Below are 14,815 nucleotides of genomic sequence, written 5' to 3' on the forward strand. Positions count from 1 at the left end.
AACTGTGTACTTGCCAAACCAACCATCCACGAGCACCCTAGTGAGTGTTCCCATCAAAGTAGTGCGATATCTTTGTCATGGTGGAAGAATCCCCAGCAGGCTTGCATCAGCATTCCCTTCATCAACTCCACACCAGAAAGAACCACCATTATTAATGCATGCCTGTTGCGTTTTGGAGCTCACCTGGACAACCACAGAGCGTAATGCACCTGGACATCTTGAGAGTACAGGATGCACATCAATGTTCTAGAACTACAAGCAGTTCGAAGGGCTTGTGAAACCTTTCTCCCTTTCATTCAAGGTCACTAGACCCTAAAACAGTCAGACAACACTGGGACCATTTTGTACATCAACAAACAGAGAGGAGCGAGATTTGTCCCCTTGTGTACAGAAAGGTCAATCTGTGGAACTGGTGCACTGACAACCAGATTAAGTTGGCAGCTGTCTACCACCCAGAAAAGCAGAATGTGCTAGCAGACTATCTCATCAGGTGTTTTGCAGTTGATTGTGAGTGGGAGCTTTGACTCTGTGGTAAACAATATTTTAGCTCTATAGGGGACCCCAGCCAGGCACCTGTTCACTTCCCAAACAAAGTGTAACATATTTTGTTCCAGAGGAGCCTGCGGTCACCACTCACAGGTCATCGCCCTACTCCTTCCATGGTCAGATCCTCTGATCTATTCCTTCCCTCCACTACCATTCCTTCCTCTAGTTTTGCATAAAATTCCTCAGGACAGGGCGTGAGTCATTCTCATTGCCCCAGACAGTTTTGGTTCCTGAACCTTCTTCACATGTCATTTTGGGCACTGATCATTATTCCTACATTTCCCAATCGCTTGACTCAGGGGAATGGCAAGATCATCAGGCATCCCGACACAAAGCTGCTTCATCTCAGAGCCTAGTTTTTGGATTGGCATTGTCCTTAAAGCAATCGTGTTCTGAAGTTGTACAGAACATCCTTTCTAATAGTAGGAAGGAGTCCACTAGGAAATGTTACCTAGCCAAGTAGAGGAGTTTCTCAGTGTGGGCACATCAGATGGATTTCTCCAGAAGCCACAGATATATTCCTCTCATTAGAGACTTGAAGACAGCAGATTTCTCTATTGCCAAGTGAACCCATAAGGAACTGACAATCAGTGCATACCACCCACCTTCCCAGGGCTGCTTGATCTTTGTACATTTTTTGACTAACATTCAGGAAAGGTCTAATCAGAAACTTTCTACTTAAAAAGAAAAAAGAAAAAAAAAAAAAAGCGCCTGCTCCTCAGTGGGACTTGAACTTGTTCTCTCCATACTAAGTGCCCTTTTGAACATTTTTAGCTTCTTGCTCCATGTTTCCCCCATCTAAGAAGGTTGCATTCCTGATAGCCATCATCTCAGCCAGCAGGGTTGGTGAGCTTGAAGTGTTGATGTCAGATCCTCCTTATACTAACTTACAAAACTTTATGCTTATGGTACAATGACACCCTAAATTCACCCCCAGAGTCATCTGATATTTACCTGAACTAGGCTATTCATTTAACTGTGTTCTTCCCAAAACCTCTCATGCTCAGAAAAAGAGGTTCCATTCTCTAGATGTTTGGTGAACCTTTGTTTTTGTTCTCTACAGGTAAAAGGCTATCAGGAAATCCCCTAGACTATTTGTTGCAGTAATGGAAAGGGTCACAGGTCAGCCTATATCCTCTCAAGGAATCTCAAAATGGATCTCTGGCTCTGTCTTGCTCTGCTATCAGCTGTCTAACCTTCCCATATTCATTGGATAAGAGCTCTTTCCACAAGAGCACAAGCAACATCTATGATGTTGCTTCAAGAGGTGCCTCTAATTGATATTTGTAAGGCTGCTATGTGGCGCTCAAGCCACACATTTGCTAGACATTATGCTGTGGTACCGTACTGCTCTGTCAGTGAATCTTTTGGAACAGCAGCTCTTTGTTCGTCTCCGCCATCTATGACCTTGCATCCTCCTCCTATTTGACTACTGCTTGTCCAGTCATCCACAATGGAATGTAGATAGGGACCAGCACTTGAAGCAAGAGAGAAAGTTACTTGCCTGGTAATTACGGGAGGTTATTTGAGATGTGTGGTCCAGATCTGTATTCTATTACCTGCCCTCCTTCTCATTTGCTTCAGATCTTCCCTGACTTGTGATGACGGAACTGGAAAGGCGGTCGATCTGTCCTGCCTTCTATCTCCTTATGAAGTGCATGTGTGACCGCAGTGGAATACAGATAGGGACCACAGATCTCGAAGAACCTCAAGTTACTAATAAGTAACTAACTTTTTGTCTTACAAATCAAAGTAGCAGTTTTATGCCCAAAACAGTCTTATAAGTTTTAAACTTGAGAAAATGCATTTCCATCCAAGTTTTTAATTTTAACTTTTGAGCCTGGAGTGAATCTTCAGATGCCATAAATCACTTTCTTGAAATTTTAAATTACAGGTGCTCCCCAAGTTACGTAAGCAAATCTGAGCTTATGGAAAAAGTTCCGTAAGCTAGAAATTGGTAGGGTTTGCGGGTTTTTTGCATAATGGTTGGATATACGTTTCCGGCTTACTCAAAATTCGAGTTACGCAAGGTATAAGTCAGGGAGCTTCTGTAACAGAAGTGTTAGTAGGTTCCAAACGTTCAACACTGCAGTGGATAACCTTTCTTTTCTTCTCGTCTTCTGCACTTTATGTGGATGGTTCCACCTTTCTGCTGTATTGTAAGGTCAAGAATGTCTCTTGTATTTGTTTTGCACAGTGCCAAGCATTATGTGAGTGCATTACTGATGATGATGACATTACGTTTGAGTCAAACATCAAAGGCCTTATTCTCCAGAGTTACGCTGCTGCAACCTCATATGCTTCAAAAAATGTGCAGGTGTAAGAGTGGAGAATCAGGCCACCTGTGCATACAGTTTTTGCACGATCGTTCTGTGCGATGTGGTTTAGCTGTTAAATTAATGTATCTGCTTTTATGTGGTGTGAGCTAAAATTGCTGCTACTGTGTATAAAGTAAAAGCTGCAGTGATGGGATACATGGGATCAACTATTTCTTGAAATCTCTGAATTTTCCAAGGATTTCAGACATCTTTTGTAAACACTTTGGGGCACAGCCTGCAACCTACTGTGTTTTGTCTGTCATAATAGACACAAACTGGTACAGAGCCCCCACATGATGGAGGTCTCTGGTGCTACCACAACATAAATTACTAATACTTGCACATATCTGATCTCAATTTTTAAATGGAAACTTTTTTAAAAACAAGTTTTGTAGTAACGTGAAATGTATGATAAAGGTGGCTTACGATAATTTATAGACATCTCAGTTGCATTCATTAGTAAACACTCTAATTGTAATTAGAGGCATAAACTACTTCATGAAAGTGGAACACTTTTCCAACTGAAGCTCAGTTTTTAGAGATGCTGGATTCCTTCTGTGGTGACTCGATGGAAATATTTATTAAAAGGTACGCTGTAATGGTGGTGGAATTCAGGCTCACTCTGCTTCCCTGTGGATGTTTGTTCTTTAATTGTCAGCCCTTTCCTTAAGAACACCTTTTTCCGCAGTCCTCGCAAGACGAGATCTGTGCAGTTGAACACAACAAGCCTAGTGGGTGTTGTGTAGACTTTATGACTAAACTTAAATTGTGAGCTTCCTGGAGTCATGATGATATTCTCTAAGTGCTGTATAAGTAATTTCTAGAATATCATGTTAAAATGGTGCCTTTCATAGAGAGGAGAGGATAGCTTTGGAAAAAGCAGCATTGCCAATCCCAAGCATTCAAAAATCAAATTAGGCCACAAAATACCATGAGATTAAAAAATAATTAGGGGAGAGCAAGGAGGAGTCTCTCTTAATTTGCCTCTTAGTTTTTGAGCCTTTAGAATTTGTTTTCAAGCTTCCCTCCATACCAGTGAGAGCTAGAAACCAGCTACATTTTTTTCAAAATGAATGTTGAGATTCTCATGTAATCACGAATTTGCATGTCATCTTTGCCCAGGGGCCATGCTAATCTCTCTGTATGGTTCCAATTTTAGTATATGTACTGCGCTCCAGAAGCAGGAGGTTTAAGAAAAGCACCACATTTTGCAAAACTTGCAAGATAGTGGTGAGAACTGGCAACACTAAGTACACAAGTGGGATTTGTGAAAAAACTATTTAGCCTTTCAGGGAGAATTGACTGTAACACATTTCTAGTACACAGTCTGGGGTTTTTAAACACTGCTAAGGACATGGCTAAATTGAATGTGTTGTGTAAATTCATGTAGCAAAATGCACCAGTGAAATCAGTTTTACTGAAACAAAAAACTTCAGAAGTGTATAGTGACTTACTGTGAAATTTCTGAACAAGAGATTCAGAAGAGCACACACACATCAGCTTGCTTTCAAATTCCTGTGGGCCTAACTTGCTTATTTGATTTGAAAGCAAGAGTCTAGGGATATTTTCTTATTTCCTTCCCCCAACATTGTTTCCTACAGTGTTTTAATATTCAGACATTTTATAACCCTATTCCTTCTAAAACTCTTTGAGCTTCTTTTCTTTCTTTACACAAAAGAATACTTTTGGCTGATTGAGTTCCATCCATTGCCAACTGTCGGTTCTTTTGTTTTGTTAGTCCAGCATCCTTTATAAAATGAGGTCCATTGAGCGAGTACTCAGACTCCCCACTGAGCATGATTGTGCTTGAAAGGTGTGGTACTGTACTGGTGTAACATGTAAAGCTTTAGTTAGTGGGTTTTGAATGCATTTCAGTATCTACCTTTTTTGCTCTGTGAAAAGTAGTGGGATTGTGCTTGAGATAATAAATCCACCTATTTTTAGTTTGGTGTGGTTGTGACAAGTGGGTGAACAAAGAACTAGCTGAATGCACTTGCTGTTGTGTTGAAACCAGCCAAAAGTTCCCATTCAAGTGGTTTCAGTGCAGTATAGCTAACCGGCAATTTTCTATTTTTATGTACACAACCCTAGAAAGACAGCTGTGCTTAGTTTTGATTACTCTTTAGTAGTAACTTGAATAAAGCTGACTGGAGGACAATTCAGGGGTTCAAGAATCCCTTTCCAAAAGCATAAATAAGTTTTTCCTTGTTTGAACAGGAGCAGTAACCAGTATCTACCCTAAGACTTAAAGGGCTACCTAGAAAATACTTTTTTCCCCTCTGTCTGGAGACAGATAGAAGGAAACGTTTTCACCATTTCAAAGTAGTGAACTAGGGTTCAAGTATCCTTAACACCATTTCCTTGCTGTATTGCAACAGTTCTCAGCCCGAGGCCCCCTGTGGGTGCTGCTAGCAGGTTACAGGAGGGCCGCCAGACAGGGCCAGCATTAGATTTGCTGAGGCCCACGGTAGAAAGCTGAACCCCGGGCCCTGAGTCCTGCTATGTAGGGCTGAAGCCTAAGCAATGTAGCTTTGCAGGCCCTGTGGCACAGAAATAAGATGCAGAACTTTGCAACCACTTGAGCAGTTTACCAACAGTTAAGATGGATTCTCAATCTACCGATGAAAAGCGCTAGATAAGAGCTTAGTTGTCGTTGTTGTCATTGGAAACCTTTAAATGAAAATTGGATGTTTTTCTGAGAGATGCTGTAGTTCAGCTACAGCTATTGGACTTGAAGTAGGAATTAATTCATGGAATTCCTATTAGCTGTGTTATGCAAGAGGTCAGACTAAAAGATCACAATGGTCCCTTCTGGCTTTAAAACCTATGAGTCTATATAACAATGTGGAGAGAGAATCTTTTTTATCTGAGAGCACTCCACCCCCCCCCCCCATTCTGATAACATTGCTGTTCAACCAGTGTAATGCTGTTGACTGCTGCAGACTTACTCCAGCCAGAGAAAAATGAATCAAGCCCGCTGTACAAATAATGGTGGCAATCAGAAGGCTACTCTTGAAGAGTTGTTCCACTGTAGCAATACGATTTGGTGCAGGTTACCGTGAGATACAGCATTAGAAGTTCAGTGATCTCTACTGTGCAGCAAAATCTCATTGAGGTCCTATATAAGAGTATAAAGTCAGTGAAGCATGTTCATCTTAGTAGTAGTATAATCTACTAACTTTCATCCAAGTTGTGCTGTAAAATCATTCTAACGCCTCACATTATCTGGATTCTCTCTGTGCCCTCTGCCCCCCAAAATAGAATACTTCAATCCCTGAATGTGCTGGATCCAAGTTATGCATATCTAGGAAGTGACAGGATTTGTAGCAGTGAACAGGGAGTTGAATGTGAGGGGAGCACCCAAATTCAGTGATTTATATGGTCTTGGGAAAGTCACTTCACCTCTGTGCCTCTTTCCCTACTTATAAAATGAGGAAAGAATATCGTCCTTCCTTCCTCAGTGGTGTTGCGAGGGCTAGTTAGTAAATGTCTGTAAAGTTCTTTCTAAAAGGCATCCTGTGCCAGACACTGGTAACATAATGACTGTGTATACAGTGAGAAAGGAATTGTATAAAATTCTCATCGAGGAATTAGCATATACTGTATAATATTGATAATTGATCAGTGAATTGATTGTATTTTAAAAACCACGTTTTTAATGAAGAATAAAGCTGAACTGTAAAAACACTGAAACTTAGAGGTCCTTAGTCTTTTTGTGCACGTGGCTCCAATTTACAGTGTGTGCGCGCCTCGTGTGGGAGAGCAGAACCTTTTGACACCAGTGTCCTCTGGGGCCATGCCTGTGGCCTGTATATCTTGGTACGCATTTCCCCCCTCCCCTGCTCTGCCTGCCTCCCTCCCCCTACATGAGGGCACATGAGGCAGAGCAGCTTCTACCACCTCTCGCTTCACTCGTATACCCCAGGGCAGCAAGAGAGCTCAGCAGCCTGTGTGCTATCCCCCAAAGTACCCTTCAGAGTCCATTTAGAATCATTCCGTTACTTTGCTTAGCTTACTGACAACTTTCTTTGCTGCTCCTGCTTTAAAAATGTTTTCTTTCTTCTACTTGGTGCTGAGGTGCCTTTCCATCTAAAGGTCAGACTAAACCCCTCTAGGTTCAAGCCAGGCCTTTCACTCTTAACTGAGGGAGGCAATCGGTGTCTACTCTCTGTGGGAGAGAGCAGTGTGCTGCTGATTTTTTACTTAAACCAAATAATTAACCTCTTATTCTCTTTTCCCCCCAAGCATCACGTAAGCCTGGGATAAATAAAGTTCCTTAGTTTAGATATTTCCAGAGCCTTTCTTTATTATTTAGGTAGAATAAAGCCATTCAGGAAATCAACCTGTTTGTGACATTAGGGAAGGCTGTAAACAATCAGATCATCTCTTCCTGGAGATTCAAATGGCTCACTCAGTACATTAGTCTTATACCAACTAGTAGATGTGGTCTTCCCTCAATCATCAGAGCCCACTCAGCTAGAGACCAGGCAACGTCTTCAGTATGTCTTAAGAAATATTACTGTATGGGTCATCTGCAGGGCAGCCACTTGGAGCTCAGCTCATGCCTTTACCAAACATCATGTCCTGGATTTGGTGACTAGATCAGATGCCAAATTGGGAACAGTAGTTCAGAAATCCTTATTTGGCTAGCTGTAGCTAAGATGTCAGACTCTCATATTAAGCTGGAAATTGCTAGCTAGTCTTTGTAAGTGAGATGACATGGACAAAACATCTGAGAATTGCAGTTACTGCACAGTAAATAACTTCTGTATAATGTCTTTTTTTCTATTGCTTTTGGTTAATATATTTTTTTAATTACAGACTTTAAAAAATTCGAAAAGTCTTTGCTCCCTTGATTATGAAGAAGATGATGACGATGACGACACACAAATGAAGACAATTGTGTCATCCCCATGTGATTCACATGACTTTATGAACATCACCACCCCTGGTTCCAGTCCAGTGAAAGAGCAACTGGATGAAATAAGGCATCATGGGCCATGCCAAGTTGCCTTCAGTGTAAGGGATTATAAGAAGGCAGCTGCAGTGTGTGAAAGTGATGAGGACACAAGTGATTGTGACAGCACTGAAGAGGGTATCTTTCCGCTAGACTGCGGGGACTTGGATCTAGAGCAGATTGAAAACAACTGAGGCTCAAAGTTGTGTACTAGAATCAGTTGTTCTAAATTAAAATGATTAGTGGATTACCTTTGCAATGCATAATCCATGTCCCTGAATCTCTGTATTGCCTATCTTGGGCCTGTGTTAGAAGAAATGTTTCAGGTGGGGTTAAAAAAGAACCATTGTTACCTGTTCATAGTCCATTGATCAGTATATGAACAACAGCAAAAGACAACTGGAGGTTAAATGTTATTTTGAACATTTAAGAAGTAACTTTGATTACAAATTTCCTAACAGGTATTTTGCATTTTTATGGCTTTTACAGTTCTGGAGAAAGCATCTCTATTTTGAAATGAATTTTCAGAAGGGCATTCTGTAAAACAAAATCTGTCTACAGTGATTCTGGTGCGGGTCTATGTTCCATTTGTTAAAGAGCTTAGTGTGAAAAGTGAGTTGCATAATTAAATTGGTAATAAACCATTGGATATCTGGAGATCTGAATGCTTAAGTATCTGGTTGACAGCTGGTCCAAAATACTTAACTGTCTCCTTATACAGTGAGTGGTTATAAAACTTCATTACATGTACAAATGGTTTTTCATACATTCAAGACTTTTTGATCAAAATATAGTAGTGACCTTAAAGGTTAACACTTTCCATGATTTTACTACTTGAATTGTTTTCCAGCCAGAAGCAATGCTAATTTAGGTGGGATGAAACTGCAAGTAGCTGCCCACCTTCTTGGTCATTATTATGTTTTCTGTGGTTCAAAAGAATGTACAAGAGCACTTGAACTTTTAAACAGGGACTTTGTAATGATCAATTCCCCAGGAGGTGATACCTTCAGCAATACTAGAAGGAAACTAGTCCTTGAATTAAATAAAATGACATTTTGCTTTGCATTTGCATGTGTTTATGAATTTTGTTGGTTGATCAATGAAGTCTTTGGCAGATACTGTACCGTGGCATCTCTCTCTCTCTCTGTTGTTTTTTTTTTTTTAAAAAACACGGGGGACGTAGTTTTAGATTATCCAGAATATTTTTATGGGGTTTCACGGGGTAATTAAGTGTATATTCACTACTCTTTAAAATGTAATACTGTATTGTTGCTGACCATTACAACATACCGTTATTAATGTGGTTACAGTGAAGACATTTTCCTCAAATAAGGAGGATTAGTTTGGGGACACTTAATTTCTACCTTCCCCAACTCCATCTAATTTAATTGTGGAATCATTCAGGTAGTGGATTGTGTAGGCCTGGTTAAATAAAGCTAAATCCACTGCAGTTTCTTCAGGAGTGCCAGTGCGTTGCAATGGAGATTTCAGTCTCCTCTGCTAGAGCTCATTTTAAGCTGCTGTAGTGGTATAGGGGAAAATGAGTACATCAGTGAATGTGATGGGGGGGAAAAGAACACTGACACAGAGCCTAATCTTGTGTCGTTGAGTGCCTCAGCACTCCACAGGATTGGTTTCCAAATAGCTAACACGCTGAGATGTCATGAGTGTCTATACAGAATGAAAGAAGCATGGGTAATCAGGAAGTGAAAGTCACTTCGTATACACAATGTATGCCAAATGACAACCTTGCTGCTCTAGCAAATGTGGCAGTGTAAAAATAAAATAAAATATAAAACAAAACAAATACAGGTTTAGAAAGGTATAATGTATACAGGAAAGACCTGTTTGTACATATCATTGTACAAAGACAATGAAATCTTGTGCCCGTGGCGCATGCTGCACACAATGGAGGGATCCACACATACACACCATTTCAAAGTAAATACACACAACTATCCAAAGTAATTATTGTTTTTGAAGTGCATGGATGCAGTGCCTGAAGTGCATGGATGCAGTGCCTTAAGTGCATCCAATCTCCCTGGAAATGTAGAGGATATGCCAGTGGAATAGTAAGCCACGGTGAGGGTCCCAGAGGTGCCTTGGTTGAAAATCAGGTACTAGTGGTTGCAGTACAACCATGTTCTCTATTTTTATTTTTTAAATGGAGCAATAAAGTCAAGTAAATTTGAATGAATGTAATGATGCAGAGTGATAGCCAAGGGCAGTAGGATGGCTGGAATCACTTAAAATCTAATCTTTCCATTTTTAATACACATTTCTCATTTCCTGAAGTTTTATAGTTTTAAGAAGATTGGTGTGGTGACAGCAGGGGCTCTTAACCAATAAGAGGAGAGCACAGAAAAAGTGAAAATAAAAGGAGAAATGTCTTTCGAGGCATCTATACAAAGGGAGTTCAGGGAAGAGGCTCAGCAAGGAAAAAACTTTTACATTTGTGAATAAATTATAGATGTGTTTTAAAAAAAAACAAACACCTACATTTATTAGAAAAACCAAAGTTTGAAAGACCTGCTCCAAGCAAAGGACTGTACACCAGGAACTCCAGGTTTCTAATCCCAGATCTTTGGTCTAAGCGTCAAGACTCTGTGCCTCATTTTCCCCAAACAATTCCCCCCTCACAGGTGTGCTGTGACTAGGGAACATGTAGCGCTGTTAGGTCAGGAAGCACCGTAGAAGTGCTAAACAGTCTTTATTTAAGAGTACAAAAGCAGTTCGGGCCACTCTTGGATAAAGAGGAACAAATTTCATGAAAAAATAAATATAGTAGTAACCACTTACTTTTCAGCTTGGGTTTTATTAGAGGGTGACCAAGAAAATGAGTTGAACAGCTGTGCTAGAAGAATTGCAAAATCATGAAATGAAATCTGTTGAAAGAGGAACATGTGTACTTAGGTCTACAGACTAATATAATCCCGTGTGAGAGCTAGGAATTAAAGGAATTGTTGCAATTTTATGGTCCCTTCAGACAGTGATCCTACTATTGTATAATGCACAAAATTATAGTGCCTGCCTCAAAAGAGCTTATTAGACAATGAACTCACCACATTTATGTATTACCTTCAAGTGCTCCAGATGAACAGGGAAATGTCCCTAATAACCTACAGTGGACAAGTGTAGTAGGGAGTTTTCAAAAGGGAAGTCATATAGCATTGTAGGCCAACTAGAGGGTTCAGATTTCAGCTCTCAGCTATGCTTGGTCCCAGGCGGAGACCCAGGTCTGCTGGGGGAGATATTAAGTTACCTGTCTGTAGGAGGAAAAGCTGGTAGGAGCAGAATAAGATGAAAGATTGGCTGTGCTTCCCTTCTGCCAGAGAGCCAGTGAAAGAACCCTGGATGGAAGAAGCTAGGAAAGGGCCAGAGGAGGCCTGGAGCTAAGTTAGAGAAGTACTCTGGGGAGCCAGAAAAGAGAACCCGAATAGCAACAGCCACCGCAGACATGGCTTTGGGAAACCATCGAGAAGGGCAGCCTTGGGTTTAGGGAAGTATGTGGCCGCAACTTGAGGGCAGAGCTCCATAGCAAGAGGAAGGTCCAGACTGCTGGGTAGTAACAGCTAGAGAGGTGGCGAGGAAACCCTGGCACCAGGGCAAAAAGGGCTGTTGAGTGTATTTTGTACTTTCTTTACCCCAAAAGGAAAGGTCTGTGTTGTGAAATACCCAAACATCAAATCATCAACTGTCCCATTGGGAAACTGAGGCAGATGATCCATCCTTATGGCAGACCAGGTAAGCTGCTGTTATGCGGTCCCAGGTGAAGCCAAAACAATCAACTGAGTTCAGTTCTCACTCTGCTGTTTCCAGGAGGTTCCATGGGGCCCTGGTATGCACCCAAATGATAGATACAGCCTGAAAAGAACAGTTGATGTTGCCAGCTCTTGCAACTTTTTTTTCTTCAAATTATGGGATTTGATTGTCTGATGTGTGCACTGTTGACGGTTCTCAGGGAACCCAGGACTGTGAGTTGCCTCTTGTCTCCAAGGTGAGGGAGTCTTGTCTGTGCCTGGCTGGGTGTCTGCTTTCTAACACCACCAGCCTCTCAGCCACACAAGCACTCTCCTCTGGGACATACCAACCCCTACGTTGTTTTGTAGGTTAACAATGCACCCCAATCCCTGAGTCCTTTTGAATCATTCCCCTTTGATAGCCAACCTCTGAGTTGGACTAATTCCCCATCCTTTGTGCCCCAGAGTTGCAGTGTACCCCAGTTTTATCTTAAACCACCACTTCTGTAAGCCACGTTGAACTTGTGAGCACTTATCATAATAGTAGGTTTAGTCAAGACAGCATGGTTACTGCTGGGCTGGTGTTGTGGAGATAAGGGGCAGCCCCTAGGCAGTGGTTAGTGAGCAGGAATCTGGGTAGTTGCAGGAGCTAAAATCCGTAGCCAAGGGTCAGGGTCAGAGAGTGAATTTCAGTAGTTACCAGCCTAGAGTTGGGAGTCAGGCTCGAAGTCAGTCTGGGATCAGAACAGAACAAGATGAGGTCTGGAGCCACAGCAAGCCAGAAGTCCTATGTGGTTGCCCAGACAACTTTCTGCGGCATCTTCCAGGGTTAACTAGTAAACGGTGGGCCCATCTGAGGCTGCAGGGTGCTGTCGCTCTGGCCACTTTAGGCACTGCGGGAAGTAGCACCCAATCGCCACAGGGCTCCTTTGATGTGGCTACATGTGGCCTTCCACTGGCACTATGGGAGCATTCGCTGCCCCAAGCTGTACAGACCTGGGTTCCAATCCTGAAGCTTCCTATGTTACACCCCCATCAGGGCACCTTTCCTCTGGGTTGGCAGCAGGCCTGGTTTGTCTTAATGAAACCAAGTCAGGAGCATGGGCAGCAGGTTCCCAGGAGCACACTTCGGGGACCAAAGTCTTTCCAATCTAGAGGTTGTACAGTCTCGCCCTCTGCAGTCTAGAGTTGAGGATAGTCTGGACTTCTATATTCCTCATGCCTTTGGACCTGGTCCAGTGGGAGCTGGGGAGACAGAACTGATGGGGGATTGGGAGGTGGAAGATGGAGGGCCAAAGGCATGCAGAATTAATTGCTGAGCAAGAAGATGGGCAGATGTGGCGGGGAGAGCTCCTGCAGTGGTGGCCAAGATCACCTTAGTAAATTTGAGAGATTCAGCAGCACTAATTGTCTCTGACCTTGAGGTGTGGTGGGGCAGGAGGAGTTCAAAAATCCAGACAAACGCTATATAATATATTTTTAATTAGGAAAAACTTCATGATTTGGGGGCCAATGTCATGATTTTTGAGCATCTGACACATGATTTTTTAACCTTTGGGGCTGGCAATACTGTAGTTAAAGAGGCGGTGGATACATGTTTCTGGCACTGAATACAAACTCTTAGGTTAACAGCAAACATTTGCTATCTGTATCGTTAGATATCAAAGCCAGATACTGACAGCTGCTATGTTGTCTAAGGGCATAGCCATGCAAGTGGGTCTGTACCTGATCCCTCTATGAATCTTGATAAGTTCTTGGCCTCAGCAACATCCTGTGTCAATGAAGTACGCTTTATGTGAACAAGTGCTTTTTTGAGTTTTGAGTTGTCCGTTTTTCAGTTCCCTTGCACGTCTCCTTGCTCTTGTGTTTTGAGACCCAGGGAACAGAAGCTTTTGGTCTACCTTCTCCAGACCATTTGTATTGTATATACCAGTGTTGTTCTGCTTTCTAGGGTAGACAAGCCCAATCTTACAATCTTTTAATGTGATTTTTTTCGGTTTCTCTACTCATGGCAACTAAGATTGTCATGGGGGTAGGATGGGAGGGGGTGAGTGAGAGAAAGAGGTGGCAAAATGCATCCCAGGAGAGGAGCAGCTACTGACCGAGACCTTGAAGGAGCACCCAGTGAGGTAAGAGGAGACCCAGGACAGAACTGCACTTTGCTAGACAAAAGCCTTTTCATCTACTGGTGATTATAACTTCCTAAACTGCCTCGTGTGACACGATTACTCAACCCCCATCAGACCCTTAAGTTACCACTGTGATGTACCAAAGCTGCACTGACTGAAGAATGAGAACCCGAAGGCCTCTTTATTATCCAGGGTCAGCTCCTCAGCTAGTGTAAATTGTCATAGCTCCAACTTACACCGGTTTAAAAACTGCCCTTAGGCTGTCTGCTTGGCAGCATCATTGAGCTTTCAACATATTTTAGTTGAATAGCAGGTGTGTAGCTGATGGACCAGAATGACCTGAAAAAGAGCTCTGTGCCGCTTGAAAGTTTCTCTCTTTCACCAACAGAAGTTGGTCCAATAAAAGATATTACCTCATCCACCTTCTCTCCCTAATATCCTGGGACCAACGTTGCTACAACACTGCAAACCGACAATGAACTGTCAAAGGAGCATATATAGTCCAATAGCCTGTTCTGACACATTTTTCAAGTGGGTTTTGACACATCATTTTGGCCTCTAGGTGCATCTCTTACTGTCTTCACTTGCTAGATTCATCTGGTCACTGTGGTATCTCTGAAAGTGCTAAAACTGTAGGAAATGATAAAGCATGATGTAGCGTTCATGGGTTGTAAATAGGCTTGGAAGGATTAAATTTTTATCGGTAAATATGGGGAAATCGAAGTTTACCAACAAATGCACATTGACGAAAATGCATTTCAATTGATGGTTGAAATTTACACACAGGCAAAGTAGGAAAAATGCTGCTTGAGAACTTCTTAGAGTTTGACTTAAAGATAGTTACTTTGTATATTTTGACATGGGACTTTTGATCACTTGTGTTTTAACGGTTACAAAGTTTTTACTTTCTGAATCTGTCTCTGCTGCTGTTAAATATTCTGACCATCCTGCTCATAATTTCCCACAACTGTGAAAAATCAAAGGGATAAAAAAATCTAACAAAACCTGCTTAAAGCCCATAATTTTGTGCACTTGTGAACATTTTAATTGATCAAAATATACATGATTATCCATTGAAATTATGTAAAAAAATTCTGTCAAGCTACTTTAAACAATTGTCATAGA

At 41.8% G+C, this 14,815-nt stretch overlaps 1 protein-coding gene and 1 non-coding gene across 4 annotated transcripts in view; one reads left to right on the plus strand and one right to left on the minus strand.

The window, feature by feature from the left end:
• The window catches only part of FAM53A (family with sequence similarity 53 member A), a 98,933-nt gene extending 90,047 nt beyond the window's left edge, over positions 1-8,886 (plus strand). For all 3 annotated transcript variants that reach the window (XM_075066639.1, XM_075066640.1, XM_032769706.2), the window contains one exon: positions 7,686-8,886. In XM_075066639.1, the coding sequence (XP_074922740.1) occupies positions 7,686-8,015 (330 nt within the window). In that variant the 3' untranslated portion in view covers positions 8,016-8,886. The remainder of the gene's footprint in view (positions 1-7,685) is intronic.
• On the minus strand, positions 3,942-4,048 carry LOC116818639 (U6 spliceosomal RNA). The gene has a single exon (XR_004372232.1). It is a non-coding gene; the product is annotated as a U6 spliceosomal RNA (small nuclear RNA).
• Positions 8,887-14,815: the final 5,929 nt, after the last annotated feature.

This window comes from Chelonoidis abingdonii, chromosome 5 (assembly GCF_003597395.2).
Source record: "Chelonoidis abingdonii isolate Lonesome George chromosome 5, CheloAbing_2.0, whole genome shotgun sequence".
NCBI classification, from domain to species: Eukaryota; Metazoa; Chordata; order Testudines; family Testudinidae; genus Chelonoidis; species Chelonoidis abingdonii.